Source organism: Camelus bactrianus, chromosome 18 (genome assembly GCF_048773025.1).
Source record: "Camelus bactrianus isolate YW-2024 breed Bactrian camel chromosome 18, ASM4877302v1, whole genome shotgun sequence".
In the NCBI taxonomy this organism is placed as follows: domain Eukaryota; kingdom Metazoa; phylum Chordata; class Mammalia; order Artiodactyla; family Camelidae; genus Camelus; species Camelus bactrianus.
Window position 1 is genome coordinate 17,689,150 of NC_133556.1, and position 13,788 is coordinate 17,702,937.

At 44.1% G+C, this 13,788-nt stretch overlaps 1 protein-coding gene across 2 annotated transcripts in view; it reads right to left on the reverse strand.

Moving 5' to 3' along the window:
- The window catches only part of PRKCB (protein kinase C beta), a 297,660-nt gene that overhangs the window by 74,603 nt on the left and 209,269 nt on the right, over positions 1–13,788 (reverse strand). For both annotated transcript variants that reach the window (XM_074346195.1, XM_074346196.1), the window contains exons 8-9: positions 8,899–8,995; positions 2,397–2,543 (exon numbers count right to left, since the gene is read on the reverse strand). In XM_074346195.1, the coding sequence (XP_074202296.1) occupies positions 2,397–2,543; positions 8,899–8,995 (244 nt within the window). The remainder of the gene's footprint in view (positions 1–2,396; positions 2,544–8,898; positions 8,996–13,788) is intronic.

Genomic DNA, 13,788 nt, shown 5'->3' on the forward strand with positions numbered 1-13,788 from the left:
ACCTGGGAGGGAGCAAGCAAGACTTCTCAGTGTTTATCCTTTTAATACAATTTTAATTATGAACTATGTGAACACACTGCTTATTAAAAACATAACTTAATTTTTTTAAAACTCCCTGACAGCCTCAGCTTATTAGAATCTCTTCTTCATTTAAGCCTCTTTCTTCCTTGTCATCATGGAAACCACCTCATGTTAGAAATCCAAACGTCGCTAGTCTTACCAGCATTTTAAATCTCTTAACTCTACCCCCTTGTTTTTCATCCCTAGGCCTCTAGACTCCTCCTTTCCCACCCAGGTTATAACCCTCTTCCTGCTCTGACTTCCTTCCGACCCAGTCTGGGTTCAGTTTTCATGCATCTGTTCAGTGCACTTTCACTGAGCACCTGTTAGACAGAACAAGCGCCACTGGATGTGCAATGGGCATCCGTCTTCCCAGAATCCTTAGCCCCCTTCTCACTGTGATCGTCTGAGCACTGATCCTGCTACTCCCCGCCCCTTACTTCAAATTCACCATCTTCTTCTCCATCTCTACCCCCCAGGCCGCTCAGAGCTGCTGACAAAAAACGCACCGTGCTGTGGACCTCTTCTATCCCCAACTGCTTGTTCTCTAACCTTACGGACCCCGGGGCTTCTCAGCAACCTTATTTCGTGTTCCTGCTCTCTGTACACACCCCATGCCAAGGCCACCACCTCAGGTTCCTTATTCCGTCGCAGCAGATGGACGGACCTTATGGTCCAGAGAGAAAAATCCATGCATTCAATTCTAAGCCCTGAGTGCATTCAGTCCACAGGCACTGCAGGTACACTGGCGAGCGTGGCAGAGAAGGCCACCTGCTCTCGTGGAGCTCAGGTCTTAGAAGGAGAAGAGAGACAAACCAATAGACAAGCAAGAAAAGTACCATCTGGTGACGGGTGCTGATGAAGAGAGTGAAATATAACAGAATGAATGAATGGCTCTTTGAGTGGTGGTCAGGGAAGACTTCTCAAAAGAGGTGACATCTAAGGAGAGATGGGAATTACAAGAAGGAGCCAGTCCTGCAAAGAATAAAGGGAACAGCACCACAAAAGCTCTAAGAGAGGAAGGATCTTTGTATATTTCAAAAAACAAAAAAAAAAAACAAAAAACAAGAACCTCCATGTGGCCGGAGCACAGTGGGTGATGGGGAGAAAGAAAAGGAAGGAAGAGAACAAGGACCAGAATATAAAGAGTGATGTAAGCCGAGGACACAGCACAGAACTTATTCAACCTGTGAAGTCACTGGAGGGTTTTAAGCAGCAGAGTGACTTGACCTAATGCAAGTTTTTAAAAATAACGATGGCTGCTCGAGGGAAGTATACGAATTATAGGTCAGAAGAGCGGAAGCAGGGAAACCAGTTAGGAACCTCTGCAGTGGTCCAGCCACTATTGTATTGGTTTAGATGTGGGCTGCATTAGTGAAGATGGAGAGAACGCAGTAAATTCATGATACGCTTTGATGGAGGACCTGTCTGGACTCACCGATGGATGGTAATACATGGCTGGGGTCAGGGGAGGCTGCGAAGTCACGGATAACGCCCAGATTTTTGACTTAAGCCACAGAGATGTGGAAGAAATGGATATTTTACGCACACCTGAGCTCGTGATAGGCGATTTATACGAGACCTATCTGTGGCACACACAGGGATTAAAAGACTCAAAACAACACTAAACAAGTCAGGAATACTTAGAACCCGAGCTCAACATCAGTAAAACAGCATCTCCCGCTATCTATAAAAGCATCCAGAATCACTCTACGAGTCCCAGGGTCGTCCTTCAGCTGTGCTGCTGTTCGAAAAGAACCATTTCCATCCTCTGCTGCAAGAGTGATCTTCTCCAAAATCAAATCTGATCATGTCACTTCTCTGCTTAAGACTTTCAGTGGCTCCCCACTGCACTGTGAATAAAATCCAAACTCCTCAGCCCAGCTCAGAAGACTTTGCCTGATCGGGCCCTGCCTACCTCTGCAACCTCACATCCAACAAACTCCCCTCCACACGTGACACTTGAGTCCAACACCTCCTGATGGTGCCTAGAATGGCCAAGCCCTTCCCCCACCCCAGGACCTTTGCACTTGCTGTTCTCTCTGCTGGGAACAGTCTCTCTTAGCTCTTTGACTGTATGGCTGGTTCATTCTCATCCTTCAGATCTCGGTTGATATGCCACTTCCTCAGACAGTCTGAGTGGGTCCCTCCTTGATCTCTCTGTGTCACAGCATGCCATTCATTTCCTTCACAGTATTCATTACCAACTGTCAGGTGGTTCTATTTACTTTGCGCTCTCTCCCTCACTGGAATGGAAGCCCCATCTGAACAGCAAATGTGCCTGCCTGGCGAGCTGTTCCTTCTGGAGCAGGCGCCACCCCCCAGCCACACTGTACCTTGCCAAAGCTGCCTTTCCCCAGCACCATCAGGAAGTTAAAATCGGTCAGTTTCATCCGGTCCCTGTTCCCGTTGTTGTCAAATTTGGATACGGTGTTGGTCGTCTTTTCTTCGGGAGCCTTGGTCCCCTGCCCAATCTTGGCCCTCTGGAGGGGGAAGCACACAGAAAACATCATTAGAATTTGCTCAAATTCACAGACAGGTTGCAAGCCATGGTTCCTGCAGCTCACGCCACCGGCTCAGTGAAAAGCATGGCCCAACATCCAGGGTGTAGACGCAAAATGTGGAGGCCACCCTTGGCACCCCCATTTCTCTTTTATCCCTCAGGTCTCACCCACCTCCAGGACCAGTCACTATTTCCTCCAACCCGTCTCTAGAATTCCTTCTTCTTCTTTCCACCTTCACCAGCACCACCTGTCATCACCTCTCACTTGGACAACCCACCCTGGTTCTCTCCACAATGGGCTTTACATGCAGCCAGAGTGACCTTCCACTTCTTAATACTCAACCAAGTCACTCCCTGCTTAAAATGCTTCCATTTTAAGGATAAAGACCTGGGTGCTTTCACTGGCCTCGACGGCCCAGTATGATCAAGCTCTACCTGACCGCATCACTTCTTGGGTCCTTCTTCCCTGGAACCCAGGTTCATGCTCCTTTCACATCCTTGAGCCCCCTCACACCTCAGGGCCTTTGCACCTACTGTCACTGCTGTGGAGATGGCTATTCTCTTCCTTTCACCAATCTAGTTACCCTCTGCTCCACATTTTCACTTCTTCAGGGAAGCCTTCCTTGATTGTCTCTGGATTAGGTGTCCCTATTTGCTCCCTTCCTCCATCTTACTTCCCATTTATACTGGATGATAATTGTCTGTTCACTCATTTTCCCCAACAGACTGGAAACCTGCCGAGGCAGGGAATATGTCTCATTCTCCGCAATTTCCCTGACAACTAGCATAGCTGCCAGCTAAATGTTTTGTTGGATAAATGGATGGATGAGGCCCAGGTTTGTCCTCAGTGCAATGGGGGAGGGGCCTGCTGTTGTGAGCTCCAGAAGGATGACTCAGAATGGCAACAAATGCTGTGAAATCAGGAGAGACAGGAGGCCGGAATATTTGTGATTGGAGTCTGGAGTAGGGGGATGGCTGTCTTACAGGACTCAGCCCTTAACCTATGGGGTCTGCACTAACTCCGGGTAGCTAATGTCATAACTGAAGGACACCAAGATGGTGGCACAGAGAACTGGAGAATTTCTTGCTGTGGAAAATCTACACGTTTGGTGTCAGAAGCATTGTGAGGGTGTCAAGTTTTCCTTTACAGAGTATGTAGTCTTTTACATCTGGCTTCTTTCACACATCATAATGGTCTTGAAATTCACCCATGGTGTTGCATGGATCAGTGGTTCATTCCTTTGTCCTGCTCAGTAGCATTCACTGTTCACATTTATCCATTCTCCTGTTTACGGACATTTGTGTTGTCTCCACTTTTTGGCCACTAACAAGGCTGCTGTGAGCATTCTAGGTCCAGTTACCTTGTAGTAAGATGCATTGAGACTTGAGCGGCTCTGGGACAACCAAGGGGAAGTTAATACCCAGTAAGCAGTTGTATATGTGGGTTTGGGGTTACAAATTGACGTAAGAACTGGAGACAGATTTGGGGTTAAGACCTAGAGAGAGTAGCTAAAACCAGGTCATCAGGGAGACTGCAAACAAGGAAAGAGCCTAGAAGAGATATTGTATTGATTTTGGGGGGCCGTGTCCCCCCACCACCCCAAATCCTCACCCTCCAGCCATCAGTTATTCCCAGGCTGTGCTGATCCAAACACATTCCCACCCTCCCTCACCCCCTACCATCCCCTTGCTTAATTATTGTCTTCCACCTTCTTTGAATCCTGACTCAGGACCCACTGGATTCACACAACCCAGTCTCCAACCTGTGAAGCTCCCCATCCTGATTGTCCCTGGTTTCCAGTCCCCATTCCAGCCCTGAGGTTCGCATCCATCCACCTGTCAGTTCCAGCACCCGCTGCTGGCAGAGCCTGAGTGAGGCACTCACAATTCCCAAATTTCTCATTTGACAGCTTAGAGGAAAATTTTCTTCCTGTTCTTCAAGGAGCAGCAAGTGGCCAACAGCCTCATTCCACAGTCCTGCAAGCCACCTTCTCCCCTCTGAATCCAGGTCCAAAGGCCCTCTTTCCACATTCCATCTCAATTTGCTTGGGTGAGTTTTCTTACAGGTGCGTGCTGTAGACCTAAAATGTCTGTGTCTCCGCAAAGTCCACGAACTGACGTCCTAATCTTCAAGGGTGATGGTATTAGGAGGTAGGGTCTTGGGGATTAGGTCATGAGGGCGGAGCCCTCACGGACGGGAATAGTGCCTTACAAAAGAGACCCCAGAGGGCCCCCAGCGCCTTCCGCCATGTGAGGACACAGTGAGAAGGCGGCTGTCTATGAATCAGGAAGCAGAATGATTGTGCTGGCATCTTGCTCTTAGACGTTCCAACCTCCAGAACTGCGAGAAGTAAATGGTAAACTACCTCGTCTACGGTATTTTTATTATAAGAGCCTGAACAGACCAAGACAGAATGTTATCTCAGCTTTTAGACGTTAGATTAGAAGCCTAATAACCTTATCAGCCTGGTCTGCACTAATATTTAAATTAGTTGACATCTGTTAAAAATTAAGAGATGTCCTATAAAAACCCAAATCCCAGCTTCTTTTAAAGAAGATCTGGTAACACTGGGCCCCACCCATAAGGCACGGTGCCTTCACAGGGACATCTCCAGTCTGCCCTCATCACCACCACACCTTGCTCTCTCACACCAGGCTTTTCCCCCTTCTTGTTATCTATCCAGCTCCTAAAGACATTTGGGTTTGTCACTCGTTCACATAGAGCCCTTGGAAGACAAAAGCCCTGTCCTGTGTCTCTCTGAATGTCCCATGACTGCCCCACAGTCTCATGCTGATTAGGTCTTCCATCAAAGACATGTTTAAACTGAATCCCACGTTAAAAGGATCCTCTATCTCACTGGGTGGGATATGCCTTCAGAAACAGAAGTACACTAGTGGTGGCCTTTTCATGTCTGCAATTTAGAGCCTGAGGACTCGGCGCTCAAAGAGAAAAGCAAAGAGAGCCGCGCATCTGAGCAAAGAGTCTTGCCTCTTTCCAGATGGTGCTCGGGGAGAGTGAAGGCACCTCGGCAGCCAGGCTCCAGGGCTCCATTTCAGATGATTAATGCCTGTGCTGGCTTAGACTGGACTTCTCTGTCACCCCCATCCCTACCAGGAGCTTCCAATACCCAGCAGCAGTGGCAGAGACCCCCCCCATTGGTGAGGAGTCCCCACAGATGCTCCTGAACCCCCAAGCAGCCCTTCCAAAATCCCAGAAGGAGCAGGTCCTGAGCTTTATTTATTCCGAGAGTCAGGGAGGATGCTGATAATGATAACAACAACCTGACAGCTGAATGATAGGACGTGCCACACACTGTTTTAAATGCATTATCTCATTTGTGCCTCACACAACCGTAGGAGGTCAGAAGCGCCACCATACCTTCACTTTACAGATGGGGAATCAAAACTCAGAGAAAGTAAGTTGCCTTCAGCACCCAGCAAGGTAGGGACAGCGCTGGGATTCCAATCCAGGCAGGCTGGCTCTCGAACTACCCAAAGGAAACAGGCTGTGCTGCACAGATGTGGCCCCAGGTATCCTGCCAAGACCCCTGGCCCCCTCCTCTCTACACCTGGGGCTGCTTACCGCTTCCACATGTGACTCTGCCTGCAGTCTCCTTTCCTGGTTGCATGAGCAAGCACTGCCCACCAGCAGGGCAAGCTGAAGGTGCTGGCAGCTCGATTCCCCTGGAAGCAGCCCTCAGCCAGTGATGGAAGGAAGGCTGGTGGACAAGATGTCAGCTTCCCGCCCCTCTGACTGCAAACCCTGTGGCATGCATTAAACACCACCTAAAGCAGAATTAAACCCCAGCTGCCCCCAGTGGTAACCTGCCTGATAATACACATTTTCCCAGCTTCCTTCCTTTCCCAGCATCACTTCCCCACTACTCTAAGATGCTTCCTGCGATCCCTGCACTTGAATCCTTATAGTCTGTTTATGGGGAAACTCAAAGCAAGACAATGACTAGCTGTGGGATGTTAGAAAGTTGCTTAACCTCTCTGAGCCTCAGTTTCCTCCTCTGTAAAAGAGAAAGGCGGATGATAAGGGTACCTACCAGTCAGGGTGGTTGTGAGGACTGAATTCAATGAGTTAATATTTCTAAAGCACTTAAAACAAAAAATGGCACATAGTTGGCATTTTATTAAATTTAAAAATTCTAATATTGCCAGAAAACCCATTCTGAACCATCCAAAATGGAGTCTTCCCTTCCCTGGCCCATCGGCAAGGCCACGGTCAGACAAAAGCCCCCAAACAGAGCCACTGCCAACATTCTGAAATGTACCACGTGTGGTAGCTTCACCAAGCTCACCCTACCATGAAATTCTATTACCCCAATTCCAGCAGCTCGACTTCACCGTCACTCAGAATTTCTCCGGATAAGAGGCTTGAAAGTAATTTCTGAGTCATTCTGGGTGCTAATTGGTTATTGCACAGGGATTACATTTCTCACGTTCAAGGTCAACTGAAATTCCTCTATGTGTCTGAGAACAATTTTCGGTCTCTTGGAAACATTTTTTTAATCAACAAACTACGGTAGGGAGCGATTACCATTCAGGCATAAACAAGCGTTTGCAGGCTCTTGCGGGAAATAAAGGGACACATTTTGTTGCCTGCCGATAAAACAGTCCTTTCCTTCAAGCCAATAACTGGCCCAGACAAATGCTCTGTTCGTGTAGGAAATGTTTTCCTGGGTGTTCTGAAATGTCACCCTGGCTGCCCTAAGACAGAAGAAATCATTCTGCAAAACTGAGACTTCATTTTATACAAGAAAACACTGGCCAGGTTTTTTTCACCCACAATCGTGCATTTTTAACTCAGCAGCAAACGGACACCACTCCATCAGAAAGTTGAGGAAAGGAGATGGAGTGTTATTGGCAAGGCCTGCCCTCCTATCCTACTTTTTACCAAACAGTGTCCAGTTCTAGACTCTACTGGGAGAGAAGGTCCTCTCATCAACTCACGGGGGCTAGAATGGCTTTGTGAGGATAAGCCTCAGGAGTCAGGTTCACTGGAGAATGACTGATAAGCCCAAGGCCAATCTGTTTATTCCACTTGTTTCAGGAAGGGAAGTCCCACCGAGTCAGAAACATCATCAGAGTCCAGGTTTTGTGGAGGGCCCAGGCTCAAGACAAGGGTCAGCACTCAAGTATGATTTCTGTCAAGTTGAGGGGCACACTGACGTGGCTCTTCGAAAGAACGCCAAAACCCCTGCCAAGGCCAGCACGGTCCTTTTACTCTGACCCCCACCAACTTCCCAGCCTTACTGTGAACTCACCCTGTGCTCTCTGAGCTCTACCTACACTTCTGGCCTTCTTTCAGCTTCACATAGCTGCTTTATGACACCCCTACCACAGGGCCTTTGAACATGCTGTCTTCTCTGAATGGAATGCTCTTTTACCCTCTTTACTTGGTTAACTTCCATTGTTGTTTCCTCAATGACTCAGACAAGGTTATATTTCCCTCTTAGACCTCTCTCAAAGTACCATGGACCTCTCTTTCACCGAACTTTACCTAGTTGTATTTTGTCTTCATTTGCTTGTGTGATTACCTGATGAATAATGATGACAATAACCTTATTTGTTTTAGCTATTTTATACATTTTTTCAGAGTTAGAAGGCCATCATTGCTTATCTAGAATTCATGATTTCCCATCAGACTCAGTATATTGTTTGCGTGAACAAAATAATGTGTTTTCCTTTATGAAACCACTTTAAAATCACTCAATACACATATAATGAAAGAACTCAAAACCATTTTCCCCAAAACATTTTCTTTATAAAACTGGGATGTGTCTTACAAACCTGCTACTCTCATATGCTGGAAAATGGGGTTTATTTAGTCCCACAGGAGGGCTTATCTGGAGTAGAAGCAGAGACAGCACGATGGCCCAAGGTCAGAGTCAAGGGCTCTTCATCTTTGGAAGAAATACCCATGAGTATTTCATGGAGTCACCAGCACAGTCATAGATTCAAATCCAGACTCCACCCTCAGCAGGCCTAGGTGACTCAGCTTCCAAAATATATCACCACTCTGTCCACTGCTTTCATTCAGCATTTACTAACTTTCTAGTCCAAGCCAGGTAGGCTGTGAATAAAGACTTTCAAGGAAATATCTAAATCTGAATGAGGACAGGGAGGCAAGAATGACTTCACAAGGCAGGGGACATTTACTTGGGGTCTTGAAGGATAAATAGGAGTTTTCTGGGAGATAGAACAACACTGCAGAGGCACAGGGTCATGAAAGGCCTTGGGTGGAAACCACAGCATAAACAAGAAAAATAGTATAAAGGCAGTCTCAACCGGTTCTCACTCTGGTGCACAAAGACAGACAATCTCACCTCAAATTTCTGCCGCAGTTCTTCATTGCCCTCCCCTCCTTCTGGGGGCACAGGTACGTTGAAGTACTCGCCTTCCTCCTGGCTCAGCAACTTAAACCTAAAGAGAGGCAAGGGAAAGGCAAATTCCATGACTACACTTAATACTATTTTGTCAATTAAGATAAGGGAGGGAGGTCTATAGCAAACTCTACTCTAAAAATGTGTTAGTGGGGAGGTTATAGCTCAAGTGGTAGAGGGCATGCTTAGCATGCACAAGGTCCTGGGTTCAATCCCCAGTACCTCCCCTGAAAATAAATAAACCTAATTAGCTCCTCCCGCCAAAAAAGAAATTAAAAAGGAAGAGGGATATTCCAAAGGCATTCAAGTCAGTAGGGGGAAAAAAAGAACCCGAAATCCCTCACTCTCAGAGGCTTCCTAACCAAAATACACAATTTTCATCAAGATTTTTTTTTCTCCATTCACAAATCTTCCTAAGCAGCTTCTAAAAATAGGGAGATAGGTGACTCAAAGCTGGGATGACTATTTGAGCCTGTACGCCTCCACATTTAATATTCAATGCTTGTCTTCCAAACTTCCACTGAGATCACCAAAAGAAATACAAAAATCAGAGAACATCTGTATCTTTGCTGGAAATCAAGAAGGGTGCTATCCACACAGCAGTGACTTCCAGGAAGTTCCTCAAATTGAACTAATAGTAAGAGAACATGGAGCCATGTTCGGGAAAAAGATACCCACCGAAATCAGGATGCTATTAACATAAACTCTTCTGTTTTTAAATAAGGAAAGAGGGATGTTGAAGGTAGGAGAGTATATATGTGTGGATGGGGAGGGCTATGTGTGAACTCTCTGTGTTTTCTGCTTAATTCTGTTGTGAACCTGAAACTGCTCTATAAGAGTAAAGTCTATTAAAAAAAAAGAAATTCACTTTAAAAGGACACTTTCTATCTCCTCCTTGTAATGAAAGCCAGCATCACTTGTTACAGCAGAAAGTGTGTAACTGTAAAAAATTAAGCATATGCAAATCAGTTACCCAAATCCAAGTAGGTAGCGTTGCTTACCAAAGGCTCTGAGACTAGCGCCTGCCCTCCTGGTTAAAATCAGAGATCAGCAAGCAGCAGGGTTAAAGAGGATTAAGGATCCACCCTCTTAGACTTCCTCTTTGCCATAATCTGAAGAACTGACGGCGCACTGACCAAAGAAGAGCTTTGGGTGCAATTCAATACGGCTGATGCCCCAACCATGTACTATCTAAGCCATTTGGTGTCCTGCACTTTGGAAAATACACATCAATGGGAATTGACCAGCTGTAATCATTCAATAGGAACCCCACTAACAACCTGGATCACACCCCCAGGGACTGGATGAGTGTATTCAATTCTTGATCCGTATTCAGGATGTATGGGACAGGTCAGCACCTGGGGCATGGGTCAGAGCACAGTGTCCCACCTCATGTTCACCGTGGCCAGGATGCCATCACGATGGCCTCCAAATACGGACATTTGTGCCCATTTGAAAAGAGGAGCAGGAACCTCTTCTAACTTTAAGATGCACAAAACAAACTGGGGGGTCCCCACCACAGGGCAGTAGGGCTGCCTGTTATGCAGCTGTCTCCAGCAGTAGCCCTCTCCTAAACTTCTACAGGACCAGGACCTCGATCCGACAAAGAAGAATTCCAAAAAATGCAAAAGGCTTCTTTCTCCCTTCATCTGGATATGAAAGATTAGAACAGGGACACTCAACATTTCTGTGTTCTCCCTTCTATAAGGGTGTACCCATGAAAAACTCACTCAGATAAAGAGAAACACTGAGGAATCAAGTAAGTACCACCCATGAAACAGAACTGTTGCCAAAAGAGAGAAAATTCTAGAAAATACCTAACACATTTTCAGTGATATTCAAGAGACTGATGCATCTATGAAAGGGGAACAATCTGAGCTTAGGAAAGACTTTCAGAAGAAAAATAAATGACGGAATTTTAAAATTCACTGGAGACAATGAATACTAGGATGGATAATTGAGGAAACAATTAGTGAATTAGAGGATTTTTTTCTGGCAGTTGGTTTGATATTTATTGCATTAATTAGAGACAAACAGAAAGCTTTATATGCCATGAAGAAAAATGCGTATTACCAAAATTAACCTACAACATAGAAGAGAGGAATATTGCAACATAGATTTCAGCAAAGACATAGCATTATCCTTCTTATATAAAAAGTTTTTCTAAACTAATAAGAACATTATAGGCAAGACACGGGACATAGTCAATTATAATTACAAAAAATGGTAATATACAAATAAAAACGTTCAACATAATTAGTAACAGGTGTATGCAAATAATATGTACAGTATAAAATAATAAAAGGGTGTTAATGCATATTATAGATGTATATTGTGTAAATAGGTATAATTAGTAACAAAATATGTACAACCTTTGCATCATCTTTGAAATTTCTAATACCAGATGTTGACAAGCATGGGTGAAATGAAAAGTCTCACACAGTATTGGTGAGAATGTAAATTGACTGAAAAAAGTTCCAGAACATTATGGCAAACACTTTAATAATGCATATGTTCTCAAAGTCATTGATTCCAGGCTTAGGAATTTATTAAGAAATAAATTAAAGCCAGGCACAAATGTTTCACTCTAAGTATGCTTATTATAGAATTATTTATATAGGTAAGCACTGTACATCTTATAAAAAGAATGTGTAAGTTGATGCAGATCTGTAAGAAGGGACTATACGAAGCTATTAAACATGAGGTTGGTCAAGATTACTAAGTGACAGGAAAGAGGGTTCAAAATGCATTGTTAGGTGGAAAATGCAGGCTGCCAAGCAATACGGACAGTAAGACTTCATTTTGGGCAAGGGGAGGGTATAGCTCAGTGGTAGACTGTATGCTTAGCAAGCATGAGATCCTGGGTTCAATCCCCAGTACTTCCATCAAAATAAGTAAGTAAGTAAATAAATAAACCTAACTACCTCTTCCCAAACAAAAAATAAACTAAATATTTAAAAATTTTTTCATTTTTTTTTCCTGACACGTACATACACACACAAACCGAGAAGAAAAAAAATTCTAAATTCTAAAATTGTCAATAGCTATCACCTCTGGGCAAAAAGATTCCAATAATCTTCTCTGTTTGCTTATTTATATTTTTCCAATAATTATTCAATTAATAATAATAGCTGACACTGAGTGCTTAGTATTTACCAGACACTGAGTACTTCACTTATACTAATTAATATATGACTTAATTACCACTATTATAGCCAAATGAGGAAAGAAGGCACAGAGAGACAAAGTAACTTGCCCAAGGGCACACAGCTAGGAAGTGGTGGAACAGAAATTCTAACTCAGGATGTCTGATTCCAAAGCCTTATTTTTGTGTTTGTGTGATAAGAATAAAATGTCATTATTAGTAATATCAAAAGAAAGCTTAAAGACATGATTTTAAGGTAACAAGGATTTAAGATAATTATTTGTCTGTTCAGAAGGAGAGGGAAAGATTAAATAGCAAAGAAAAGAAACTTTAGGAATAGAAACACCATGATACAAATGTGGCAATTAAGACCATATATGTTAAAACATGTCCCTATGGGAAAAAGGAAAAGACTTTCAGAATGAGTTTGTTTTTGTTTTTAAATCCAACAACATGTCACTTGCTACACAAGCCCAGAGGACTTAGAAAGATTAAATAAACATGGAAGAATGGGCAAAGATTGACTAGGCAAGAGGTGCCTACCACTCTGCAACCAAAGTGGACAGATCTCCTCATTCCTTGGGTTCGCAGCTTCCTCAAGGCAGAAGACAAAGTCCTTACAAGGCCCACACTGGATCTGCCAACTAATCCTCATCCTGCCAGTCTTCATCCCTTGTGACTTCCCACCTTACTGATCCAGCTCCAGCCACACGGGCCACTTTACTGCTCCTCAGACTTGCCAGGAACACTCCTGCCTCAGGGCCTTTGCACTTGTTATTCTCTGTCTGGAATAATTTCTCCCTAGAGCTCCACACAGTTCACTCCTTCACCCTCATCAGGTCCTCACCTTTTCAGTGAGTCCTTTCCTGAGCACTCTATTAAATCAGAACACCACCACCTCCAGCATTCCCTGTCCCTGTTTCTCACTCACTTTTCTCTATAGCATTTATCAGCAAAGATTCTTGTCTGTTTTCAGCTCTCTAGGGTCTCCTCATCACACAGGTACTCACTACATATATTCCCTGAAGGAATGAGTGCATGCCAGCAACATAGAAAAGGCATGGGCAAAAAGCATGAACTGTGACAAATGTGAGTTTATACCAATTTAATAAGTCATTTTTGAAAACAGTCTTGAAGAGTTATATGGCCAATAACGGCACCATACACACACACACACACACACACACACACACACACACACGGCAAAAACATTAGAAACAAAAAACTTTTTTTTAATTTACTGGGAGAACCGTAACAAGCACTATACATTTAGGACAGATCAGGCCAACAAAAAGAAAATATGAAAGCATAAGAGATCTGGACCTTATAGTAAGGTGGAATAAATAAAACATTGAAATATATACCTTACAAATAGGATATATAATCTTTTTATTGAAATGTCCATGGAAGAACATTTAGCAACATTGCGTGTACATTAAGCTAAACTAAAAAAAAAAAATTGAAGGAAAAAGAAGAAAGGAAGAAAAAAGAGAGAGAGAGAAAAGAAAGAAAAAGAAAGAAAGGGAAAGAAAGAAAAAGAAAGAAAGAAAGGAAGGAAGGAAGGAAGGAAGAAAGGAAGGAAGGAAGGAAGGAAGGAAGGAAGGAAGGAAGGAAGGAAGGAAGGAAGGAAGGAAGGACAGTGCACAGGCTATATTCTCTGGCTATAAAGCACTAACACTGTCGTTTAA